The 27,018-nt window shown below is 42.3% G+C and overlaps 1 protein-coding gene across 1 annotated transcript; it reads right to left on the bottom strand.

Moving 5' to 3' along the window:
- Nucleotides 1–8,791: 8,791 nt before the first annotated feature.
- On the bottom strand, nt 8,792–25,750 carry PLEKHS1 (pleckstrin homology domain containing S1). The gene is made up of 10 exons (XM_020876407.2): nt 25,644–25,750; nt 25,182–25,316; nt 23,164–23,239; nt 21,986–22,096; nt 20,046–20,171; nt 16,970–17,085; nt 16,239–16,445; nt 15,439–15,540; nt 13,946–14,081; nt 8,792–11,030 (listed from the first exon to the last, which is right to left on the bottom strand). Exons 2-10 carry the CDS (start codon nt 25,274–25,276, stop codon nt 10,851–10,853), a joined length of 1,149 nt encoding a protein of 382 aa, XP_020732066.2. The 5' UTR covers nt 25,277–25,316; nt 25,644–25,750; the 3' UTR covers nt 8,792–10,850.
- Between the last annotated feature and the right edge of the window lie 1,268 nt (nt 25,751–27,018).

Below are 27,018 nucleotides of genomic sequence, written 5' to 3'. Positions count from 1 at the left end.
TTCCTTGTGTGTATGGTAGATTTTAGCACTTTGATACATTCTTTCTTATGTTACACAATACTTGTTTCATGATAGTCACATGTCCTCTAATGGATTTTTTTTTTTCCTCTAATGGATTTAATATGACAGACCTGATAGGGTTACAAGAGTTTCTTAAAATATTAGGCTGCCATTTGTCCAAAAAAGGTAGCATCATTCCCATTTTACAGATGCAGTAATTGAGGCCTAGGAGATGAAGTGAATGTTCCAGACCCAAGGTCAAATGGCAGTTAGGTGCTAGATCAGTGGGACCTCAAAGCCTCATAAGGAAGTGCATGGGTTTTCAAGCCATGGCACCTGGGTTTAAATCTGTGAACTTGAGACAATTACTTAACCTCTCTCAACTTCATTCTTCCTCATCTGTAAATGAGGTTGATAGTACTTACCTTGGAAAATTGTTGAGAAGTTTAAATGGAATAATGTACAGAAAACAGTGCCTAGTGTTATTGAATAAATGCTCAAAAAAAAAAAAAAAAAGACCACTTTTCATTTCTTTCTACATCCTGAAGAATAAAGTAGGTATCTTCTACAACTTCTAAGCTCCAGGTCTTACTAAGCACCACTGAATAAATACTCTTATTGACTTAAGAGAAAAGTAGAGGAGTTTTGCTGATGACAAATGTTAGAATTCTATCATCCTAGCGTCTCTGAAGTATACAGCTCTAAGAACTTATCTTCATTATTAAAACCAAGTGGAGACTTGGTGTGCAATGGGCAATGTAGCTGCATGTTGGGGAACGTTCCATATTGTGAGATTGTAACCTCACATTTCACTTTAATTAGACACGCATTTGTTATTCTGAACACTCTCACAGATCCTAATAATATAAAAGTGACCAAGATACAGCCTTGCTTGCAAAGAATCCACAGACTTGTATGGAATAACAGACATATTAACAACAACAACAATAACAACAAAAAACGAATAGATCTACATACTACAGAGGAAAGAATACAAATTGATGTGGAAGCATGGATGGGGCAATTCATTCTACTTGAGAAAGAGAGGCAAAGAGATAAAGAAGGATGACATTTGAGATGGACCTTAGGGGTCAAGTTTGCTTTTAAATGTGAGCATTCAAAAATGCTCACAGTGCTGTGATTAGCGTTACTCTTCTTTTCGTTTAACTCCTGCCTCCTAGAGAGTTAACTAGGCAATCCTGATATCTGAATTGTCATCTGTACTCTCAAATTCAGCAAATTAGGAGAGAAAGATGGCAAGGAGGAAAGGAGGGTGGAAGATGCTTTGAAGATAATGAATAATGTGCAAATGTCTTACAACCACCATGTGAAGAGGAGCATCTTTCCTAAACTGAGGGTAACGCTAGTATCAAGCCTATTTATACAGCTCAGTAAATAAATACTGCATTAACAATGTTCATAGCAGCGCCTAATAAACCCACAGCCCAGCTCAAGCTGGGCTTATGTAAGCTGAGAGGAATCCTGGCACAGCATTTGTGATCTCACCCACTTTGTTTGGAAGTGTGAGATATTAATTAAAGAAAAGCTGGATTATAGCATCCAGGCTGAGTTGAGTTGGCAGCATCTTGCTAGCCATCTGTAATTGGTTAAAACCAATTTCTTCCTAAATCTCCTTCTTCTTGAACTGAAGTCCTTCTCTTCCTCCTTCTGGTTCGTTGCTAGAGCTTCTGACTTCCTAGCTGGATCCTCTTGATTCAGGCTTTGAGAAGGCCTTTTTACCACAGTGTTAAATTTTGGGGGGCTTTGGGAAGACTTTTTTTTTAATACAGTGTTAAATTCTGTGTGATTTTTTTTTTGGTGGCAAGAAAGTGGGATTGCAAAGCAGTTTATGAGATAGCAGGACTGGATTTGCATAGAAGGTAGAAAACATTTGATCAAGGAGCACTTTCTTTGGAGCACAAGAAAATCCTGCCAGTATATATGACTCTGAACAAAGAATAACAATTATATTTCCTCAGCAATTCCTAGAAGAAGGCTTCAGAGGAGGGAATATAATTTCTGGCCACTTTAGCCAGTGTCAGTAGCTACTTTGATGAGTTAATAATGCTATTTGTTCTGGACCTTGTTTGTCTTGGTATATTTATTGGTATTTTTTTTTGTCATCTAGTTCTGCACACCCTGCCCTTCTAGGCACTGAGTACATTCTTGTCCTTGCTCACTGTCCTTCCGCTATAAGATTTGTAGTCATTTATACCTTAGTCTAAATGAGGCTTTAAATGGGATCTCATGTCCTTAAGGTACTTATATCTCAAGATTTGATGGTAATAAGAATTACTCCTATAAAAGAGTTAAAGATTATTGTTAATCAGGTGATGAACTGTTTCTGACAATGGGATATTCTTATCATCGTCACACGAAGAAGTGTTTTGGAAAAGACTGCTTCATCAGCCACAGAAAAGGCTGCTCCTGCCTTTTTGCTTCATCAACTGTAAATGAACCCTATCTTCAAGGTTGAGGAGATAACCTTGATATCCAATTTCCCTACCCTAGGTTAGAGTCTATGAGGGGAATTTTTCTTTTATATTTTTAAACTTGACATATAATTTACACACCATAAATTCACCTTTTTAAAGTGTACAATTCAGTGGTTTTTTAGGATATCCACAGAGTTGTTCAACAGTCACCACTATCTAATTTCACAACATTCTCACCTCAAACCCATTAGCAGTCACTCCCCGCTATCCCCTCCTCCCACCTGTGGGCAACCATTAACATACTTTCTGTCTATGGCTTTGTACATTGTAGACACTTCATTTAAACAGAATCATGTAATATGTGACTTTTTGTTCTTCACTTAGCACCTTCTCAAGGATCATCTATGTTGTTGCAGATGTCAGTACTTCATTTCTTTTTATGGCTAGATAATATTCCATTCTGGAGAAGGGAATGGCTACCCACTCCAGTATTCTTGCCTGGACAGAGGAGCCTGGCGGGCCACAGCCCATGGGGTCACAAAGAGTCGGACACGACTGAGAGACTAGCATGCTAACTTCCTATATTGTATGGATATATCACATTTTATTTATTCATACATCAACTGATGGACATTTTCACTTTTTGACTATTAGGAATAATGCTATTATGAACATTCATGTGCAAGTTTTTGTGTGAACATATATTTTAATTCTATCTGGAAAAATTTTATCTCTAAGCAATTTTTATACCCATATCCTTTATTAGACTATCTCATCCCCAAGAGAATATATTTTATTTCTGTTGATGTCATCAGTGTTTGGTATCATTCTCTGAACTCAAGATGTGCTTAAAAGGTGCCTAAGGTGACAATTCAAAGGGCTCGGATGGTGTAAGGGCCTAGAGAATTTCTTTGGTCCTGCCAGTCACATTCTGATGTCAGTGCACTGGTGGTTTGGCCTGTTCTAGAAATTAAAGTAAATGTCATGCACTCTTCCATAGGTAAAATTTCACCTCTCAAAATAGATAAATAATATAAAAATGAATAAATAAAAATCACACTTCCTATGAGGCTCTCCCCAAGCCAACCAAATAGGATTAATCCTTAAGTCTTTTACTCATTTAACACTGAATTTGTACTTTAACAAAGGATTCAGGGCTATTGGATTTGTCTTGCAATTATCTATGCATGCGTTTCTATTTCCTCCACTTGATGAAAAGGTTTACAGAGTCAAAGATGCTTTATTGCTCTTCTCCTGTCCACAGTTCCAGTCTCATACCTTTGTGCCCCTGGAGATGTGCATTGCTTGGCAACTTGAATGTCCTGTGGAGCCAGATGGCCATCCAAAAGGAGGGGTGTAAAACATGCTGACCAGTCATAACAGGAGCCTCCGTAGAATCCCCCTGGTTCCTGGAACAGAAGGTGTCGACTTTTATGGTTCTCCTGGGCAAGAGGCCCAGTCAATGAGTGGATACGATTGCAATCAGAGATGTATGAAAAATCTCAGTCATTCCACGCAGTCCTTGCTTGTACTTGGAAAGTATGCACTGCGCTCGCTCCTGTCTGTGCCGCTGTCGCCTGTGGATTACTCCCCGAGTTCAAGTCCTCTCCTTCTCCAAGAATCTCTCAGTGTGATGTAGTTAGACTTGTGGCCTCCAAAATCAACCGGTCTGATATAAATTCTGACTCTGTCATGGATAGGGGCTCCCCTGGTGGCTCAGACAGTAAAGAATCTGCCTGCAATGCAGGAGACCTGGGTTCGATCCCTGGATCAGGAAAATTCCCTGGAGAAGGGAATGGTTACCCACTCCAGTATGTTTGCCTGGGAAATCCTATGGACAGAGGAACCTGGTGGGCTACAGTCTACAGGGCTGCAAAAAGTTGGACACGACTGAGCGACCATCACTATCATTTTCTGTCATGTGTCAGCCATCAGTTCAGTTCAGTTCAGTCGCTCAGTCGTGTCTGACCCTTTGTGACCCCATGGACTGCAGCAGCCATAGCCTTGAGCAAATTATTTAGTGTTGATGTGCTTTGGTTTCCTAGCCAAACCATGGGGGTAGTGACAGTCCTGTTGTTGGTTCACTAGTATGCATGAGCTCACTGAATATTAGTCATGATTGGCACTCCCTTCCACCATCACATCTTCCTCTGTCACATACAATTTGGTATGTGATAACTGTCCTCTAACTTTTATTATAATTTTACTTAGTCCCTCAGTCACTTTCCCACAACACACTTGAGAGCCAGGAGGCAGGCAAATAACAATAGCTCCACTACCACCATCAAGATAACTGCACACCCCAAATTAATGTCACAGAACCCCTATACTAAAAATGAATGGGTTCCTTTGCTGCTCACCTGAAACTGCTACAACATTGTTAATCGGCTATACCCCAATACAGAATGAAAAGTTTGAAGTTTGAAAATAAGATAAAATACAATAAAAATGAATGGACTCTACTGATGAAACCTCTTATACCCACACTCATAGCCTATTAACTCTTGCTGTATATATAGTGACAACACGAGGCACCATCTGCCTCCCCAGCCCACAGCATAAACAAAAGCAGTCCAAGATCATTTGGTATAAGGGAAAAAAAAAAGGCTTCCATGTCCTAATACTTATTAGAAAATACTTAGAGTGTGGTAATTTCAGAAAGATTGTGATGAACATAATTTAAAATTTAAACTATAGATGAGTGATTTTGCAAATGACATCAGGTAAACAGGAGATCACAGTTTTGTCATCTTCCACTTTTATACCATGTCATAAACTCTTTTTTAAAGAATTTTAGATCTTGTATATTGTTTGTGTCCCCACAAAATCTCCCAAGATAACATTGAGTAGTCCATAGAAACCTGTGAATTGTTGAGAAAACAGCTTATATTAAAAAGGTCTGCAGGTGGGCTTTTAAGTTAATTGGATCTGACCCCACACCAAAAAAAAAAAAAAGGTTATAAAAATCATTAAGAATATTTTATTTGAAAACATTATCAAAATAGAATAACGCTAAAGAAAAGGTATATAACCCCATATTTAGTGATTCCTTCCGTCAACATATTTTTATAACATTATTTATTTACATTAAATTTCTATTTGGCTTTGTCAGGTCTCATTTGCAGCGTGCAGGCTCCAGGGCATGGGGGCTCAGTAGTTGCAGCATGTGACTTAGTTGCCCCAGAATGTGGGATCTTAGTTCCCTGACTAGGGATTGAACCCGCATCTTCTGCATTGGAAGCCTGGAGTCTTAACCACTGGACCACCAGGGAAGTCCCTTGATATAAATGTTATTAGCACTAATTGTGCACAGTGCACTGTACTTATGTGCTAGAAATATGGTACTGAGCAAGGCAAATATGCATTGTTCCCCTCTGAAGGGTTTAACATACATTCTAGATCGGGGCTGTCCACTAGAACTTTCTGCAGTGATGAAAATACTCTGATATCTGTTTGTAGCCACTTGCCATGCAGGGCTACCAAATAATTCCAGCGTAGTGAGTACAACTGAAAAACCAAATTTTAAATTTTATTTAGCTTTGGTAGCTTAAAAATTTTAAGCCACACATGGCTAGCAGCTACTGAATTGGGCAGCCTAGCTCCAAGTTCAGTACTGTGAATGCAAAATTCACTTAAACCCATAGATTTCCAGAGCCATCTAGCCAGAGTTGATATTGAGAATGGCTCCCAAAGTCTTTCCAGATCCTTGCTCGTTAGACAAATACTTCATCAACAAGCACATGTTTTGCCTATCTGTAAATTCAACTTCACCAAAGAACCCTGAGTTAATCCAGCTTCTGAATCTGAAAGCCTTCTCCCTTGGGCCTGTTTATGATAGTTTAAATTCTCCTTATCATCCCAAGAGAAAGTATTTGACACAAGTCTTGAAGAGAAAGGGGAGGGGTGGGATGATTGTAGGGCTTTAGCTTCTCAGCTGCTTAAAGAGTTATTGTTACTCCCTCCTTGTCGGCTCCATCCCTGCCATCTACATGCACACATACACACGCACACACACACACATGCACACACACACATGTGCACACACACACATCTGTTGAAGAGCACAGCAGTTCACCCTCTACCTAATGATGAACGCCTTTCTGGAATCTATGCTCACGTGTCAGCAGCTTTGCGTTGGAATGGATGCATTTGACTCTGCACGTTCATTGCATATCTTACCAGCTGCTGTTTAGATTTCACTCTGAATAGTTTGTGTCCTCAGCAGAAAGAATAAAGTGGAAAGAGACAGGCACCCTCTGGGGCTTGTTCTAGAGACATGAGGCAACCATTAGCAAAATGGAGTGGCCAAGAGGTGACAGTTCCAAATGCCCTGCTGGGAAGTTGAACAAGTGCAGAAAAGATGTTGATCTGGGAGCTGGAGGCACTGCACAGAGCTGGGGAGCTCAGGTAAGTCTCTGTGCATGGCCAGGTCTGGTTTCTTCCCCAGCAAGACTGCACCAGATTTGGACCTAGATTGTATGATGGCCAGGACTAACTTTACACACACACACACACACACACACACACACACACTGAGAAACATATATAGTTGCACCAGGTCTTAGTTTTGGCATCTGGGATCTAGTTCCCTGACCGGGGATCAAACAGGGCCCCCCTGCATTGGCAGTGCAGAGTCTTAGTCACTGGACCACCAGGAAAGTCTCCAAGGCTAGCTTATAATCCATTCTTGTTACCACCTCTCCTCCAGAGACACACCCAGAACAGGGCTCTCCCTTGCAGGGACAGTTGGCTCCATCACTCTGCAGCCCTCCGCTCCACCTTCACTCTGGTCATCCCCTGGAATCGGGTGGCATGAACATCAAGGGCAGGTCTGGAAGGGGAAGGTCACAGAGGGCTCTGTGTACCCAGGATGGCTGTGGACATGGCTCGGGACGCGCAGCGGGAGAAGGGTCTGTCCTACCCTCTCTGCTCTCACGAACTATATTTCTCGGAGGCGCATGTCCTTTCAGCCTTGGCCTCAGACCTGCCTCCACCCATCCTCAGGTTGTCCTACAGTGCTCTTTGCTGAGTCACGGAAGACTCCAAAGCTGGGCGCTGGGACATTGGCAGGCTTTGGGGCCAGTTCAGTCACCAGCTTTCCTTGGGACCACTACCACTGTTAGGAGGAAGAAGAGCCACAGCTGGACATAGATTAAGTCCTGGGAAAGAGGAGCTGGCTTCCCGCACTGGGAAGGAATGAGACTGGATGAGGAGCAGCCTGCAGCCCCATGCCACATTCCTCTCCATCCTAAAGCTTCCGCACCTCACCCGCCTCCCAGTGGCGTACAAGGACTTTACAGGCCTTTTCTTCCAGGCCTTGGTTATGACACTCCCCGGTGGCAGAGAGCCAAGAGTGGAAACCAGGCTTCTCTCTTCAGGAACAGGTTCTTTCCTGGAGGGGAAGAGATGGGGGTTTATCGTCAGCCTCTTCCAGAGCTGTCAAAAATGAAGGACACTCTCCCTTTAATGTCATCCTTGTGCAGGTTCCGAGTTCTGCAGCCTCTCAGAAGATACACAGGCCTCTCCCTGTGACCCAGGGAAGTGACACTCCCTCAAAGTGCTCCCCCTGGCGCACCGGCCATCTGGTCACCCCAGAATGGCAGATTCCAGGACCCCATACCAGAACTACTGCATCAGAATCTTTGGGTTGGGGGACACCTTGAAATCTGCCCTGAGACTTCCTTTGGGGGAGCAAAGCCATTCATGTGGGGGAAGCCCCTAGAGCAGAATCTTCATGACAAGTACCGCAGCTGGTTCGGCTTCAGGAGGAATGTTTTGGTAGGAAGAGAGTGCTGGGAGCAGGCTCGCCTCCCTCATGGTTCAGGAAGAGGGTGGACCGGCAGCCAGGAGTCCTGAGTCCTCCCGGCACTTCTGGGAGCCACACAGACACGTCAGTGCCTGTCTTCAGGCTCTTCTTCCCCGCAGTGGGGGGAGGCTGAAGGGCCTGTGAGCTAAGGCTTGTCCATCCGTCTCATCTGAGTTTAAATGTCTGGGCAAAAGAAGGACGGAAGAAGGACTTCTGGGCTTCAAAGCAGTGTATCCGCCCCTACTGTTGATTCCCAGACAGTTTTATCTTGATGGTTTTTTAATTCCTTCAGTAAGATGGCTTGATTTCTACTTATGAAGGTTTAATACATAAATATGTTTAAATACATATATTATTTATTTACTACACCTGTATTTATTTTTCATTATAAACATGACATACGCTCATAGTAAAAAGGAGAGAGAGCAATTCAAACATTACAGAAATGCCTCCCCCCGATGGCCAACTGTGATCATACTTCTCAGAGATGATTCTTATTGACAATTAGATGTGTGTTCTTCTAAGAAGACCAAAAAAAAAAAAACAACGATTGTCTGAGCAGCAGTGGCAGAACTAATCTTTACTAAGTGCTCACTCCCTGTCAGGCAATGTGTCAGGTGCTGTATGCAGACCATCCATTTCAACCTTACAACAACACCCGCAAGGTAAGAATTTCTCTCCCTAATTAGAGTTGGGGAAATGTTACATATACCAACACCAATCATTTTTTTAAGAGTGTGATGATGCTCTACTTACTGTACTGCAACCTGCTCCTTTCATTCTTAAGGTATTATGAACATCTTTCCTAATCATAAATGTGAAACTTCGAACATCCACAGAACATTCACTTACATGAAGTCATTATAATCAAGCAATTCCCAAAGGATTTCCGTTGCGTTGTAACAAACAGTGCTACTGTGAACAACTTTTTAATGGATATCTTTGTGTATTTGTGTGAGCATTTCCATAGGATAAATTTCTAGGAGTGGAAACAGTAGGTCAATATACACATATCAAATTATTATACAGTACACCTTAAACTAGTACAATGTTATACGTCCACTACATCTCAATAAAACTGGAAAAAATGTAGAGTCTTAATTCCAATAGAGCTTTACAAAAATAGAGAAAGAAACAGTAGATCCAATAGGGCATATGAATAAAAATTTTAATAGTTTTCTATACAATCTAGATGACTGAAAATAAACTGTATTTGAGTGTCTCATCTATGTGCTGGAAGTGTTGGTCACTCAGTTGTGCCCGACTCTTTGTGACCTCATGGACAGTAGCCCACCAGGCTCCTCTTCCATGGGATTCTCTAGGCAAGAATACTGGGATGGGTTGCCATTCCTTTTTCCAGGGGATCTTCCTGACCCAGAAATCAAACCCAGGTCTCCTGAATTGCAGGTAGAGTCTTTACTGTCTGAGCCATCAGTGCTTTCTATCTATGTGCAGAAGGTCTTTTCAAATATAAACCCCAGTCCAAAGAGAGGATCAGGACATCGCCAGATCTGCTCTCAGATTCTTGGTTCTGCCACTAAATAGCTATGAAACCAGGAGCCACAAAAAAAATACATCAGTAAACATTGGAGGCCTTTATATCTTCCTGTGTAAAACAGCAACCCAGTAAGATCTATTTTCCAAAGGCTTCTTTTGCTCTACCATTCCTTGATTTGATTCATCCTTTTTAGTCCTCTGCATTTGTTTTCTTATTTATGAGAAAAAATACTTCCTGCCTTTCAGGATCAATGAGTTAATGCATCAATTAGTTGTGTGCGTGCAAAGTCGCTTCAGTCGTGTCTGACTCTGAGACCCTATAAACGGTATCCCGCTAGGCGCCTCTGTCCATGGGATTCTCCACACAAGAATACTGGAGTGGGTTGCCATGCCCTCCTCTAGGGAATCTTTCTGACCCAGGGATTGAACCCGAGTCTCTTATGTCTCCTGCATTGGCAGGTGGGTTCTTGACCACTAGCGCCACCTAGGAAGCTCATCAATTAGTTTAGACCCTTCAAACTTTCAAGTTCTACGCAGTTCTTTTAGTACTTGTAGAACATGCAAACTTTGCTAGATATAACCTTCAAACTGCTTTGACTTCTAAAATTCTTCCTGAGTCTTTAAGAAAACAAGACGATCATTGAATCCAAGAGGCCACTGATGTCTCAACATTCTGGACATGATGAGTAGCAGGAGGTGTCTGGGAAGGCCGACATGGTATCACATCTCCCTGGGGAATCTTGGCTTCCCGGAATGAGTATTTCCAACTGTCCATTCCCTAACAAAGAAGAGATTGTGTGGACCATGACCTCACAGAACACACAGTGTATTTTAGATGAGAAGCTTACCCAATCTCTGTCTGTGGTGTTTGGGACAAAGTCTGAGATAATAAGGCCTTACATGTTCACTGGGTTCCATAGACATTATTCCATTTGGACCTCTCAGCATCCCTGATGCAAAAGCCAGAGAGAGGAGGGTTATTTCCATTGTTAAGATGCAGATGGAAAAATTCAGAGGTGTGCTGACTGCCTGGTGTCACACAGTGGTGAGGGGCAGAGACCAGCACAGAGTCCAAAGCCTGTCCTGGCTTGATGGAGGTGGGCCCCAGCACATTACTCTCCAGATCTTTCCTGCTGACCCTTTTTAATGGCTGGAGTCCTTTTCAGTGTCCTCTCCAGTGAGGATGTAACCAGTTGAGAAGGTTTAATACCTTGGTCTTCTAAGGAGCATGTACAGGCTCTTGTGTGAAATTTCTCTGAATTTGGGATACGACCGATGGTGAGTTTTACTTTCTAAAACACAAGAGAGAGGAACATTAAATGGCTAAAGATTATCCTTAGGACTGCTGATTCTCAATTTCAGTCTGTCCTCATTCACACCCTGTGAAGCTGGGTTCGAAGAAACTCTGGGCAGGAAAAAGCCAGGATGACCTTATATATTCAGGGGGAAGATGGGTTTTTATTCTCTGGCCTCCACTGGCCTGAGACTTCAGGGCAGATTCCAGAGTACACTGGAGTTTCCTGGGTGGTGCTAGTGGTAAAGAATCTGCCTGCTAATGCAGGAGATACAAGAGATGCGGGTTCGATCCCTGGGTCGGGAAGATGCCCTGGAGGAGGAAAACGGCAACCCATTACAGTATTATTGCCTGAAAAATTCCATCCACAAGAGGAACCTGGGGGCTACAGTCCATGGGGTCACAAAAGGTCAGACATCACTGGGCAGCTGAGCACACACACACAATCAGAGTACATTAATCCTGCCCAGAAATGCCCATTTGTACCAAGAATTAAAAAGCCTCTTGTAACCAGAGCATCCAAACAAGACCACTAGACAGGACCAGCCTCTGACAAAATTGAGAGGAAACTAAAGCTCTATGTGTTTTTTCTGCAATCTAGCATCTCCTCCCCTTCTACACTCACACATTCTCTCCCCTCCCCGACCCCAGCCCTTGCTCACCCCAAATTCCTATTTCCATCAACTTCCTTTCTCAAAGATGGAATATGCATCTGCCTGGTTCAACTATTCTAAAACATTATCAGTCTTTGACTACCCCCTCTAGGCTTCCCTTGTGGCTCAGAGGGTAAAGAATCTGCCTGCCAGTGGAGGAGACCCAGATTTGATCCCTGTTGGGAAGATCCCCAGAGAAGGGAATGGCTACCCACTCCCGCATTCTTGCCCGGAGAATTCCGTGGACAGAGGAGCCTGGAGGGCTACAGTCCAGGGTGTTGCAAAGAGTTAGACACGACTGAGAGACTAACACACACACACATACACACTTTTGGTTCCACATGTCCCCTCTTCCAACATTATTTTCCTTCCAGAGACCAGCTATTTGAATTTTAGAAAGGATCGGGTATTCATTTTTAACATAAAGAAATAGATCAGGAATGGTGGGGTGAGCAAGTTGGGAAATTTTTTGATCTTCCAATAATCATGTCAGTGAACACCCCGTATTTCCCAATAGAACACAGGAGAAAGTGAGGAGGCAGAATGGGCCCAAAACAAACTTTGTCTGCCACTCTTATGCAAGTGAGTGCATAGTGTAGAAGGCAGTCTTGATAAACTGCAGTCAGCGATGCCCAGGTGGAGTTCCTGGATCTGCTCCCAGGCAAAAACCCTTTTCTTGGCTTCGGAGCTGATGCCTGGGTCTCTGGATGAGAGTGTTGTTTGGTAACTTTCAGAAGATTATATTAAACACTTGGCCCCAGTGTGGGTTTTTGGCAGAGGAAATACACCACAGTTACTAGATTGTTGGGCTGGACTCCTGAAAGCTCCCTCTTTTTCCACCACACAAACTCCTTCAAAACCCAAGTCAAGCATCCCTTTCTCTGAGACATCTTTCTGGCCTCCCTCAAGTAGATTAACTTCATTTTTCCTCTGTGATCCCATGGCCCTCTGCTCATATCTCAAGGCACACACTGTACCTGTAACTAGCACATACTTGTTTTATCCACTAATCTGCAAGCTCCTTAAAGTCAAAGATCATTTTTGTAGCTCTAGGACCTAGCAGAGAATCCAGCATACAATAGATGTTCAATAAATGGCGAGTGAGCAAATGAATGAAGGAATGAATGAGTCCTTGCTTTAACACTAACGATTTATGTATTGTAGACAACTCACTCATTCTTACTAAGTTTCCCCATTTAGACAGTAGGGGCAGTACAATTTGTCTAACCAGCAAGGTTATTGTGTGATGCAGACGAGATAAGACATATTTAATCATAAACTCTCAGAGCTGGAAGAAATTTGAGAGATCTTCCAATAGAGCAGTTTTTAGAAATTTTAAGCCAAGTCACTATTTCCTCAAGGAAAGGTAACAGGAAACTCAAACATGAAAAAGTAACGATAAATATACCCTACTCTCTCTAGTTGAGGTCCTGAACACTGTCCCTCTCCTCCCCTCTCCTCCTGTCTTTGTCTCAGGTTTCCAAGAAGTACAGTTTGAAAATCAACCATCTCTCACTTTGGAGAGAAGAAACTCAAATTCACTTGTCAGAGAAGGAAGTGACTTTCCCAAGGTCACGTGGCTCATCAAAAATAAAATAAGACCAGGAAAGGGATAACGATACTGGGACTTACTAATAGGTAGAAACATGATGAGCCTTTTAAGGATATATGTACATGTGACCCCATGGACTGTAGTCTGCCAGGATCTTCTGTCCCATGGTATCTTCCAGACAAGAATACTGGAGAGGGTTGTCATTTCCTACTCCAGGGGATAGTCCTGATCCAGGGATTGAAACTGTGTTTCCTGCATCTCCTGCATCGGCAGGTGGGTTCTTTACCATAGCACCACCTGGGAAGCCCAATTAGTATTACCATTATCCCTAATTTCACAGAAGAGAAAATTGAAGCACCATTTGGTTGAAGGAGGCGGGATGTAAAGCCTATCTGACTTCCCTGCAAGCTCTTTTTTTGCCAGGTCATGCTGAGTCTGAGGTCTTGAACCCAGCTGTTTCAGTCTCCTAGCCCAGGGCTCCCTCCAAATACTACTTTATACGAAAGAATTTTAAAAGGGTCCTAAAATAACATTCTTATTATTTAGATATATAGTATGAAGTGTTGTTTACACTTCTGATTCTCTTATTTCCATTCGGCAGCTGAGGACCGAAACATCTCATTTGTCTTCAGAGTATTGTTCAGATGCCAACCAAGGCCTTGATCTTGTTCCTTCTTGCCCTGGCCAGAGCCAATCAGCAACACTCACCTCCCTCTGGATGGACCGGCTGAGAAACAAGGAGACCTCCTCTAGGCTTTGGGGCGTCAGGTCATTCACGGCCAAAAGGTGATCTCCATGAAAAAACAAGCATCCCAGATGCGGGGGCGCATCCCACTGAGCCACACTGCAATGAGGGTACAGCATCCAACACAAGCGTGAGACAGTGCCCACTGGGAATGCCGGGCACAGATGGGGACACAGATTGGGCTCCTCACTCTAGTCTATTCTACCACTACTGTTACTAATTTCTTTAGCTGTGTTTCACCATATCTGGAACAATCAAACTCCTTTCTCTATTTGGAATATTTTTTCCTTATCATTACTCTACCAGCCTGAACCTTCCTCCAAAATCCTACTCCAATATGCTACCTCTACAAAGCCCTCATCGCACTTCCTTTAGCTTAATTAATCTCTCCTGCCTCTGGGTGTCTATTGTATTGTGTGAGTCCCTCACTTATTGTATATTTAAATAAAATGCTATTTTATATTTACTTGTTTATGTAGCTGTCTTTTCCACCAGGCTTTGAGACTCTAGGCATATGGTACCACCCTTAAAATATTTTTTATAATTCTATAAACAGAAGATGCTAAGTATTTATTGAAAGTGGGCACACAATGATTACACAATGAATAGCTAATGGGCACGTAAATGAATTAACAGATGAGCAAGCTCAGACACAGAAGTCTATAGTTCCTGTCAAATACTATGTTGAGCCTGGGATTGTGGTAAGTCTGGAAAAATGGCAAGCTATGGTTCCTGCCCTCTAATAAAATTATAAGACAGTTGATATGTGATGTTTATGTTAACAAGCTTTTTTCCCTTATAAAATCATCTTCCGTCAAAATGAGTTACAGAGTGTTAAAAAGAATATAGAGTCACACAAACAGTGGTCATTCTAAGGAAATTCTCTGCCACACAGTCTTCTGTGTCTGAGTTTCCTGACCAGCAGGTGTTTAGCTGATGTCTGGACATCTTCTACCCTGGCATGCCGTTTTCTTCTAGATCTTAGATTCTTGTTGACCTCAGTAACGTCATTCATTTATAAAATAATCACTGATCATTGATTGGCAATGGTTTCCTTGGACCATACATATCCCTGCTTATTTCAAACCAGCAGAAATTTACTGTTTCCTGGAATTTGGGGTCCTTCTATACTGACCCACCCTCAGCTGACTCTCCTATACAACAATATTCTCAATCAAAGACCCTTTGTGACAACAGCATGGAGGAAGGTATGGCAACCCACTCCAGTATTCTTGCCTGGAGAATCCCATGGACAGAGGAGCCTGGCAGGCAATAGTTCATAGGTTTGCACAGAGTCGGACATGACTGAAGGGACTCAGCACGCATGCACAACAACAGCGACGCAAGTCCAAGTTCTCCAGTCAGTTTTGCCACGTACAGTAGTTCAAGATATAATTCTTGTTTTCATATCATCCAACCCCGTTTATAATCAATAACCTTCAAATCTCCTACCTACCATATCCGTCCTGCAGCTTCTTTGAGAACAAGATAATTTTTGATGTCAGGAGGAGAAAGGAACACGTTCAGTTTCTGCACTTGGCTTTCATCCAGGATATTACTGTAAGATAAGATGTTTGCAAAAATCAGGCAGCCATCATAGGCTCTGATCTGTACTTTCTGACTGGACTTTGGCCTCTGACACCTGAGATGGTATTGTCCAGTTAAAGATTATCTAAAACATTTGGAGAAGAACATAGATTTAAGTCCTCATTAATGCCCTCCCTCATCCCTCCTGGAATGGGTTAATGATGGTAGACAATGAAAAAGAAGTAAAAATTGGACTAAATCCATTATGTATCACATCAGATTGTACATTTCTCCACTGAAGGAGACACCAGAAAGAGTTAAAATTGAGAACAATCTCATCAAATGTTCTTGGCGTCATTTAAAACCTAATTGTTCCCCCCTCCTAGTCTATAACCAAACATGACATGGCTTGCATGCCCGTAATTTTAATAGTAAAATCTGGGTGATGTGCTAACCTGATCAGAAAGATCCAAAATTCCAGGATCTGAAAGCCCAGCTAACAGAGAATTTTTTTGAAGTATTTGAAAGTGCCCCCTGCTGCCCAGGGACCACTGTAGTCCTAGCTCTGGCACCTACTGTCCTTGACCACCACTACAGGGACAAGGCCAAGGTCAGATTCTTGGCCGAGTTGGAGATTTTTAGGAACTGCTTGAAAATGTGAATTCTGAGTACAAAAGGAAGTTTGCCTTGTTCTATGGGCCCATAAAGTTTTAGAAATGAAGACTTTACTTGATTAATATAGACAGTTGCACAACAGTTAGTGAGGCCGACTGCTTTGTGTCAATCGTGGTCTGTGCTTCGGAATTGGCAGGTGGAAGATAGAAGTGAGTTCCCAAGGCTTGTTCTTGCTGATGAAGCTCCCCATTCTGGATCTCTGCCAGGGGCTGAAATTCCTCTTTGCCATCAACAGACTCAAGGGACAGCTCTTTGAGAAGACTAGAGCATAAGAAGTTAACACAAAAGCTTTTTCAGCATATCTGTCTACGACTTTCCACGGTGTGTGAATCAGATTTAAGTAGCTAACAGCCGTGTAAAAATTAACAGTGTTTTGAAGTATATCCAACCAGCAGAATCCCAACCACAGTCAGAATTAAATCCAATAGAATTTCCTTCTAATGGATATGGAATCAAAATAGCTCTTTACATTGGGACGGTTTGGAGACAGAAGTCAGAGTGTGAGAGATGTAAATGCAAAATAGGAAAGAAATTCCCCACAAGACAGAAAATGTCCCAAGAATGTGACTAAGCGTTTTCTTTTTTTTTTCTTTTTTTCTAAGCGTTTTCTATAGGTAGGGAAAACATTCTCACTTTTTCTTGTTTTGAGATGAATAATATGCTGAACTTGGTGTATGGTAATGCATTTGTGTTATTATATCAATCCTTTAAATGAACTCACAGCAATTGTTCTGGAACAGTACATTAGCTAAGGGCAAATTTTAGAGTATGGCAGTTTAACTTACCAGGATTTCATTGACACATAACGACGCTCAGCTGTCTTGGAGACCTGGTCTGGATCACGAGGTCCAATGGGGACAGTGAGTTCCCCAGAATCATTGGCAGCAATAATATTATCCAACTAAAGAAAACAGGCAGAGATATAAGGATGCAAGTCTACCAATAAGCCAGGTACCTTGTTGCCCCCTTCTTCATGGCTCTGGTCCCTGAAACCATAAGTACCTCTACCATTGAATGAACAGTGGTGCTCGTTCTGAGAGAATGATCCAGCAAAGTTTCTGCAGACTCACAGTCTGTTTTCTTCTCTTGGGTTCCCCACACTCCTGATACAAATGCACTACTGGACTAAATTGCTATTTATTTTTTCATTTCATCACTAGGCAGTTAATGACATGAACTCTTTTTCTCCCAACTGGTGCTATTACAGAATAATATCACTTGGGTCAAAGACTCTGACACAACGCAGAGCTGGCCTCTCTCTGTAGAGAGCAGGCTACTCTGCTCACAGGCAGACAAATTGCTTCAAGGGGCTGTGAAGGTCCTAGAAAATACTGCCCTCTGGGGGCTCCCCACCAAGGTGGTCAGAATTGAGTCATTTGGGGCAATGGTTCCTCAAAATTTCCTAAGGGCTTTTGATGGCCTACCTACAAAATCATCAACCATTATTGGAATATTTCATTCCAGACAAGCCAGCCTTCCCACTATGCCCCTTACAAACAGTGTGCTTCTAGTGCCCATTTCATGCTGTTTTCTTTGCCTGGAGTGCCCCCTTTCCCCTCTGTCCGTGTGCATGCTAAGTCGCTTCTATTGTGTCTGACTCTTTGAGACCCTATGGACCACAGCCTGCCAGGCTCCTCTGTCCATGGGATTCTACAGGGAAGAATACTGGAGTGGCTTGCCGCGCCCTCTTCCAGGGGATCCTCCCAACCCAGGAATCAAACCCAAGTCTCTTATATCTCCTGTATTAGCAGGCAGATTCTTTACCACTAGTTCCACCCGGGAAGCCCTCCCTTCTGTCTAATGATGCTGTATTCAGGCGGCCTGAGGTCTTTCTGACCACATTAACCACTGCCAAACTTTTCCTTCTCTGAACTTCTACAGCACAGTGTTGCACTTAATTTTTGTAACGGTCTTCCAGGTTTTTTTTTTTAAGATTTTTTTTTGAGGTGGACTATTTTTAAAGTCTTTAGTGAATTTGTTGAAATATGGTTTCTGTTTTATGTTTTGGTTTTCTGGTGCAAAGCACATGGGATCCTAGCTCCCGGACCAGGGATAGAAAGCCACACTCCCTTCACTGGAAGGCGAAGTCTTAACCACTGGACTGCCAGGGAAGTTACTAGCTTAGTTTTATTTGCCTAACTAGACCTTGCATCTCATAAAGTAGCTAGAAAATGCAGGACATTATAGCTTAGTGTTCATATCACCTGACCGGTTGGTTTGACCGTCATGAAAAGACTAGTTGCCGTCACTGTGTCCCAGAGAACACAGCTGTGAAAAAATCTGGGATAAAGCAGGGTCCTGAGGTCACATGCTATGCATTGTATTTTGCTTGGCTGTTTATAAGGCACCATTGCATGCTAAAGGCTCTGAGAATTCTACAGCAAAAGAAGTTTGTGTAAATTACTTTGATTTACTGTTTCTAGAAGTTACTTGACTTCAGAATGCTTCCTTCATATGAACACAACTCATCATTTTGCAAACACCCCTCCCCCTGGTTTGAGAACTCCTGCCCCCCTCCCCCCAGTTCTGTCTTCCTACCTTCTATTTCCATTCTCTTCTCTCCATTTTCCACCTTGAATATAGCTGCTAGGTTAATAGTGAGTGCTCAGTCATGTCTGACTTAACGACCCCAGGGACTGTAGCTTCCAGCCTCCTCTATCCATGGAATTTTCCAGGCAAGAATACTGGAGTGGGCTGCCATTTCCTACTCTAGGGGATCATCCCAACCCAGGGGTTGAACATGTGTCTCCTGCATTGGCAGGTGGATTCTTTACCACTGAGCCAGCTGGGAAGCCCAGGGTTAACAGTACTAGAAGATAATTTGGTTTTGCTCCTTCCTGATTGAGAAGCTGCTACTGCCCGCTATGTTGCCTGTAGCATGAAGTCAACTTGGCATTCATAATCCATCATGGTTTGACTGAGTCTTTTTACTGGTTTTTGTGCATTTCCCCCCAAAAGGCCACTTGTTAATGTTAGGTTAGAGCTCATCTAAACTATTCATCATACATGTATCAAATACCATTCTGTATCTTGAAGCTTTCCCTGACTCCAGTGGAGACAGAAAATTTTTTTTTCCTATTGCTTCCAGGGCTCTTTAAAAAAAAAAAAATTATTGACATTTAGCTGATTTACAATGTTAATTTCTACTGTACAGCAAAGTGATTCAGTTATACACTATATAAATACGCTCTTTTTCATATTCTTTACCTTTATGGCTTATCACAGGTTATTGAATACAGTTCCCTGTGCTATATTATAGGACCTTGCTGTTTGCTTCCAGAGTTCTTTGACCACACCTCTGCTGGAGCATCGTCCTGTAAGACTGGTAAGACTGTGAGCTCGGTGGGGGAAGGGGGGGCAGGCATGATATCAGGTCCTTTCTGGCAGCCACCACGCCTAGCACAGGACAGGATTAGCACACATAAGGCACTCAGTAGGAGCTTCCCAATGATCAGTATACTGATTGGTACATACCACACAGTTTCTCACCCAAGAATATTGTTGTGTCTGTTCATATTTATTGTTTCTATCCAAAATGCAGAAAGACTCCTCAGGTCCATCCCTCAAGTCTAAATGTCGCCTGGCATATAAGGCCAAATGTCATCTCCATGGAACCTTCCCTGGCCTCTGTCTGAAAGTCAGCTCCCCCTGCCTACCACCCCTCAGGCCCTCTGAGCATTTTACAAGCAACTCTCTTCAGCATAGAGACTTTTTTGTTGCGTGTCCTGGCTAGCTCCTATCAAAGGGTCAACCCCATGAGCACATCATCTGTGTCTGATTCGGAACCTAATCTAAGTGCCTGGTAGGGGCTCAGTAAATATTTGTAGAAGGAATAGACGGCTAACGGGTGGGAGAGGTTACCTCTAAAAGAATACTCCGAGGACTAATATAATGGCTCTCTTCTTCTGAATCTTGAGAGATTTCTGATGAGAAGTCATGCGATAGACGAGCTTCTCTGAGTCCTGGAGGATGTTCTTTCACTAAACGCTGAATCAAGAGATCAAGACAGAATTAATGCTTTTTCTTTTTCTTGCAAGAGACAGAATTAAACCACATGTTTTCTGGAAAAGAAATAATAGAGTAATTGGGTTGAGAACATCCGAGGATCTTCCAGGGTTATATCCAGAAGCCCATACAACTTAAACCTGCTTCTTGAGTCTGGGTTACCACTGATAAAAAACTATAAGCCCATCTTTCAGGCTTTTCTCTACTATTGGGTCCTGGAACTCAAAATAAGTGATTCTTTCTGGTGGGTAGAGTTTTAAGTCACTAAGCTCTGCCACAAAATCCTTACTCTCATCTTTTTCTATTTTTCACCCAGTGCCATCTGAGAAGGTAAGTCAAGACACTGCATCTTTTCCCTTTCTGCTCAATATTCCTCTTCTGTGTTCTGCTTGTATACCTCTATTGTTTCCAATGCAATTTTCTAGCATTGATCTTGTGATAGTATGAATTATAGGCTTCAAGGTGATCTAGGTTCTACCAATTATTGCTTCCCTCCCTCATAGACACAGGACATTCTGCAAAGTAGCTGCTTTGCCTGGCAGAAAAATTGTTATAATTCAGTTCTTTCAAGAACAATGCCTTAAAGCAAGAGAGGGGGAGGTGGGTTTGGAAAAAAACCCTGAATGTTCTCTAGAAAGTCCTTGAAAGAAAGTGATTTTTTATTTTTTAAAGATGTATTTAAGTTGTATCCATTTTTCTAGCTCCAAGTTCATGGAGCTAGGCCATGCTGAGTTGAGGATGAGGAAGGGTTCCCATTCTATTTTGGAAACAACCACCACAACAGCTCCCAACAATCTAGGTGGTACCCTTAATGGGAACTGATTGGAATGCACTGCATGAACAGACAAAATGACCAATAATGTTATTTTTAGGGAGAAGGGTATGGAAGTTGAAAAGCAGGAGGGCAAGAAGCATTTACTGAAAAGAGTTATCCTTCTCAGGCTTGATTCCTACCACCTTTACTACAAATCCCAAGTGAAGTATTTGGCCTGGTGCATTTGATATGCTACAAAAAGCTTTTAAAATAGTTGGAGAGCCTCCAACTATATGAAACAGGAGGGTAGGCCCTGTTGAGACGTGCCTGGTACCCAGGGGAAAAAAGGGGAGGAAAAGGGGGAAAAAAAGAGAACGCCCATGGCTACATCTCTAAGACGCAAAATAGCATCCGTGGCAGAAGAAAAAAAACCCCAGCCTGCTTGTTAATAATATCCATAACTAGGAAGCCTACAAATCTAAGAAAGCTGAGGCAAAATTACAAATCACTTTCAAGGGGCAGATGTATTACAATTTTTTCCTCAAGCGGATTTCATTAGAGATGAAATTGAAGTCACACACACACACACACACACACACACACACACAGAAGTAAGACTGATTTGGGTGAATACACGAAATTAATAAGAACTCTGATATTGCTTCAGGAGTATAAATGGTCAACTGGTGTTTGGGGAATTTTTTTTTTTTTTTTTTACAGAAGTAATCTTTGCCCTGTGGGTGAAAGGAAAGAGGAGGTTGACAGCCATGCTTTTGTTTAGCTGAAGGATCTCCACCCAGTGTGGATACGTACCTGGATGTGTAACAAGGAGCATCCAAAATGAAAGAATAGATTTAGAGGTAGGCAGGGCAAGCAGTGAGGCTTATCATGGTAGGTGAAACAGACAAAATACAGGATAGATCCTAGGACCAAGAATCATTCATGATGGGTTAGGCTTTGAGGAAGATGTCAAATACAACTGACTTCTGAATCAGCTAGCTCCAGGCATGATGTCCTAACAAGGAGAGAGAAGTCTGATTACCATGTCTGGAAGACTGTTTCTTGGCATGGTGGTGCTGACAGTCTCTGACTTGTGGAAAAGTCCAAGGAGAGGGTCTGAAGAGGGCCTTTTATCACCTGATGAGAGTTTCTCCTGCTTATGAAAAAGGAATATTGGAATCAGGGCACAATTGATCCCTGGTCTAGAATGAAGCAACAGCCTGGTCTTGGGGTCTCTGTTCCCAATCTTTGACCACTAGCATTTATACTGCTGCTCAGCCTGCTCCCATTAGGATTAAAGCTGATCTTGTCCCTCTCCTGTTCCCAAACACTTGAGGACTTCCAGCCTGGCCTTCAGAGATGCTCTGAGTTTCCCTGTCTTTTCAACCCTGTATCCCTCTGTACCCAGCCCCTTCTCTCTCATCATCTGAGACACGCCCTAGCTTTCCCTTTCTCCTTGGCCTCTGCTTTTGTTGTAAGTATAGGACAACCTAGAAACCATGTCAAAATGGTACCTAGAGGCCAGTTTCATTAATAAAGGTCTGTCTTAAGAAAAGTGAAATAAGTGAAAGTTGCTCAGTCGTGTCTGACTCTTTGAGATCCCACGGACTGTATAGTCCAGGCCAGAATACTGGAGTGGGTAGCCTTTCCCTTCTCCAGGGGATCTTCCCCACCCAGGGATTGAACCCATGTCTCCCACATTGCAGGTGGATTCTTTACCAGCTGAGACACAAGGGAAGCCTATCTTAAAAAAGGACTTAGGTAAATTTAGCAAAGGTTCTTATGAAGCAAGTAAGCAATTTAAAATTGCTAGCATTTACATCAGAGAAACATTCTATTGAAAATACAAGACAGGTGAAATGCATTTCTATAGAAACCACCATGGACTTAGTCATTCCAAAGGTAGCTGTTATGTACTTTGAATAACAATGATGGAAAATACTGTCATTTCAGCTACTATTAAAAAAATGCCACAGTTAAATTTTACCCCTCCTACTCCAGTAATGAAAATCTGAAGTGTCTGTATTTTAGCTTTCTTGTAAAACACAAAAGAATTTTTTTCTATTGTTAATCATAAAAATTACAAGGATGTACACTTTCTCACTTATTTATTCCTTGTTAATGCCAGTTGCCAAGCGGGGGAGAAAAGCTTGCATTGTTCCCTTGGGAAAGAGGGCTGTGTTCAGGGGCGCTGTGATTTTATTAGTGATATGGAGTCACCTCCGTATTCTGGTGCGCTGCTTTCACATGCCGGCATAGTGATGACAAGAAGGAGACCCAGTCTTTAATCTTCTCCCTGTTGAAAGAAATAAACGTTCAGCTGGCATGTGGCAACAATGGGGCCTGCACTCCTCCTGAACCAGAGAATGATTCTTTTGTGAACATTGGAACAGGCAGTGGGGGTAGGTACCAGGCAAATAAGGACTTTTTCCCTGAGTAGTTTAAATGCCCATCCCCGGCTCCTCACCACCTCCACACTCACACACTAGAATTAACCTTCATGCCACCTCTGTGAGGAAAGCTCAGAGAAATGGGAAGAAAAGTGGGAGGTAACAGTATAATCACAGGGTTTGGAGCTTTTGGCTTTGACATGTATTTCTTTTGCGTTCTTAAGTGGCCCCTTGATCTGTCAGCGCCATTTTGTGTAGCTCCCCAGGTGTCTCTCCATTAGGGAATGCGTGTGTTTATGAAGGATGTGTTTGAACGAATGTGTATCAATCACACCTCCTTTTCTGTTGACTCTCAGGACAGTTGAAAAGAAAGCTTTTCGCCTTGGGGTTGATCTACAGCAGATCAAGTTTCTTCATACTCCGGCTTGAGCGTTCGCTGCCTCCCTCCTCCATACTCCTTCCTCCCCCGACTTTAGCCTCTCTGTCAAGCAGATAATCATCTACAAAGGATCCATTAGGCGTCTTTGCCAGCACCAGAAACCCTTCTTAAAAACTGAAGACTCCTTCAGGGATGGGCACAGCTCCTCCCTAATACATGTAGCTTGCACAGACGTTTGTATATTGGGTTCTTGCACATAAAGTGTCTCTGAGGTGATGGTGATTGTTATGGGTTGAACTGTGCCCTCTTAAATTCATGTACTGAAATCCCAATCCTCAGTACCTCGGAATGTGACCTTATTTGGAAATCAGGTCGGGTTGTCGTAGATGTAGTTAGTGAAGATGAGGTCAGACTGGAGTAGGGCGTACTAATCCAAGATGACTAGTGTTCTTATAAAAAGGAGAAATTTGGACACAGAGATGTGCACATAGGGAGAGCCCCATAGGAGAGCTGGAAGTTTGCTGCCGCAGGCCAGAAAACTACCAGGAGTTAGCAATGAGGCCTGGAACAGATCTTCTCTAGAACCTCTAGAACTGTCATGGCCCATAACACCTCAATATCAGGCTCCTAGCCTCTAGAACAGTGAGATAACAAATTTCTTTTGTTCTAAGCCACCCAGTTTATGACACATTGTTATGGCAGCCCTAGGAAACGAATACTGTGATGTGTCAAGGGGCATAATAAGGACTAAAGTCATAATAAAGAATGCCAAGGGGCTTTACTGGTAAAGAGTCTGCCTCCCAATACAAGAGACAGGTTTGATTCCTGGTCTGGGAAAATCCCACATGCCACGAAGCAACTAAGCTTGTTGCCAGAACTATGAGTCTGTGCTCTAGAGCCCAGGACGGCAACTACTGAAGCCCACGCACCCTAGAGCCCGTGTTCCTCAACAAGAGAAGCCACTGCAATGAGACCCTGTCGACCGGAAACTAGAGAAAAGCCCGTGCAGCAACGAAGACCCAGCACAGCCTAAACAAACTACAAAAGAAAAAGAAAAAGACTGCCAAGATGGTGTATAAGGTTGTAGTCATGAGTTTCTTTCCTTTTTTTTTATGGCTTTTTGTTTTGTATTCCCAGGTGGCACTAGAGGTAAAGAACATGCCTGCCAATGCAGGAGATGTAAGAGACGTGGATTCATCCCTGGGTCGGGAAGACCCCCTGAAGGAGGGCATGGCAGCCCACTCCAGTATTCTTACCTGGAGAAACCCACGCACAGAGGAGCCTGGCGGGCTACAGTCCATAGGGTCGCACAGTGTCAGACACGACTGAAGCGACTTAGTATGCATGCATGCATAGCTGATTATAAGGTTGTGGCTGTTGGTTTCTATTCAAGGCATATTTATTGTTTTAAAATATTTTTTTTTTTTATTCTGCATACAGGAGACACTTCGTGTTATCTTACTACTTACCTGTCATAACCAATGAGGAAATATTCTCTGTTAGTGGTCTTGATGGACATCACTTCATCAGGCTGACATTTAAACATCTTCTGTACAGACTGCATTTTTTCATGGCTCCTGATGCCAACTTCTACACTGGAATTTCTATTAGATATAAAGTATTAAACAGATACAAATACAAAATTAGGAAGAAAACTGACTAATATGTTTCAATTGTTAAGATCCCAACTGAATAAAACTTTAGATCTGTTTGATCAATGCTTTGAAAATTGTCCAATAGTTTAAGAAAATAAGTTTAGATCTAGTTTATCACTGATTAAAAATACTTTGTTCAGCCTAAAACTTAACTGAAAAATTCATATTTCAGTTAGAGTCTTGGTTCCACAAATTAACGTTTGCTAATTCTTTTCTAATTTGCATGCAACATGTTAGTATTTGTTGTTATCAACATTTTCTTGATCGGATACGCACTGGTCAATTTCAATAGAACCTCGATGATGATGGTCTTTGTAATACGAAAGACTAAAGTCCTTTTCCCCACTCTTTGACAGAATGAAAAACCGCTTTTTCCAAGAGGTCTGAAAAATGAAAACACTTTGCATCTCAGTTAAATCTCAGAGGAAGAGAAAGGATTTAAAAAATGCTCATGAGGCTGGTGGGAGGCCTGTTAAATCTTTGTGAATACTTACCGCAGAGAAGAAAAGCTGAGGAGGTGGTGATTTAATAAAGTAATCTTGTTTGCAGACTTCATTTTCATAATAGAATGTAAATTGTTTGCCTGGTAAAAGAAAGTGAACAGGACTCAGTCTGTTTTCTATAAATTTCTGAGAAGAACTGATTCAATTGAAAAACACTGTTTACCTCTGGAAAGGTCTTCAAATTATTCAGTTATGGAAAAGAACATCTATTATAGGCCAAAAGAACAAAAAACTCAGGACCATGTGTGTGATTCTTATTCATCCACTGTTAGGACATTCATTCAGATGATATTTAGAAGCTCTTTAATTCAGCTCACACCTGTCTGGCTCCCCATCTCTGGAGGAGGCTATTGGCTCTCTAGATGTGAACGAAGATTTGTCTCCATTCCTGTTGAAGCACCAGCCACAGCCAGATAATTCTGCCTTGCCCTTTGACTTACCAAACAAAAGCAAAATGACCTGCTATGGAAAATAAGGTGGCAAAGTCGTTAAAAAAGAGATTTCCAAATTGTTAATTACTTCTCTGTAAGGATTGAAATGTAGAGACAGTTTTGATTTTTCCTATATTTTTTGAGAATGTCTGCAAGAAGTATGAACTACTTTCATTATTTAGAAAAAAATTAATGTTGCTAAAATAGAATTTATTTTGAAAAGAAGATTTTGACTTTGCTTTTACATCCAGGCTAAAATTCTAGTTCATCCATGGGTTTGGTAAAAGATAGCCTTTACTAAAGAATCCGTTTGTGCTTGTACTCAGTCATATTCAATTCTTTGTGACCCCATGGACTGTAGCCCACTAGGCTCCTCTGTCCATGAGATTTTCCAGGCAAGAATACTGGAGTGGGTTGCCATTTCCTACTGCAGGGGGTCTTCCCAACCCATGCCAAATCTGACCAAATTTACACTTTGGACAAAGATGTAGTGATAGGATTTACTTACCTGTTTAAAATAAACAAAATATTTTGTTGTGTCTTGAAAAAAGTGGTTTTTCAAGACACTGGTCATAGGCAATAAAAGTCAACGGGCCTTTAAGAGATAGGAAACAAACTAGGTGAACCCCACAATTTCCTTGATGGAGTTTCCAGCCCACGGCACAGAAAAGGGGAACTGAGGTGGGACCAGGTGGACCCCTGAACTGGGGGAACAAA

This window comes from Odocoileus virginianus, chromosome 7 (assembly GCF_023699985.2).
Source record: "Odocoileus virginianus isolate 20LAN1187 ecotype Illinois chromosome 7, Ovbor_1.2, whole genome shotgun sequence".
NCBI classification, from domain to species: Eukaryota; Metazoa; Chordata; class Mammalia; order Artiodactyla; family Cervidae; genus Odocoileus; species Odocoileus virginianus.
Note: the sequence above shows the minus strand (reverse complement) of the source record. Positions and strands in the feature narration are given on the sequence as shown.

What these genes read in the sequence shown, in the direction of transcription:
- PLEKHS1 (XM_020876407.2), bottom strand. Translation starts at nt 25,276, where the DNA reads ATGCAGTCTGTACAGAAGATGTTTAAATGTCAGCCTGATGAAGTGATG. An exon ending in CTCGGAGTATTCTTTTAGAG is followed by an intron (nt 17,086 to 20,045) that starts GTAACCTCTCCC and finishes TGTTTTCTTTAG; the next exon opens with TTGGATAATATTATTGCTGC. An exon ending in CAACTGTCTATATTAATCAA is followed by an intron (nt 15,541 to 16,238) that starts GTAAAGTCTTCA and finishes CTTATCTTACAG; the next exon opens with TAATATCCTGGATGAAAGCC.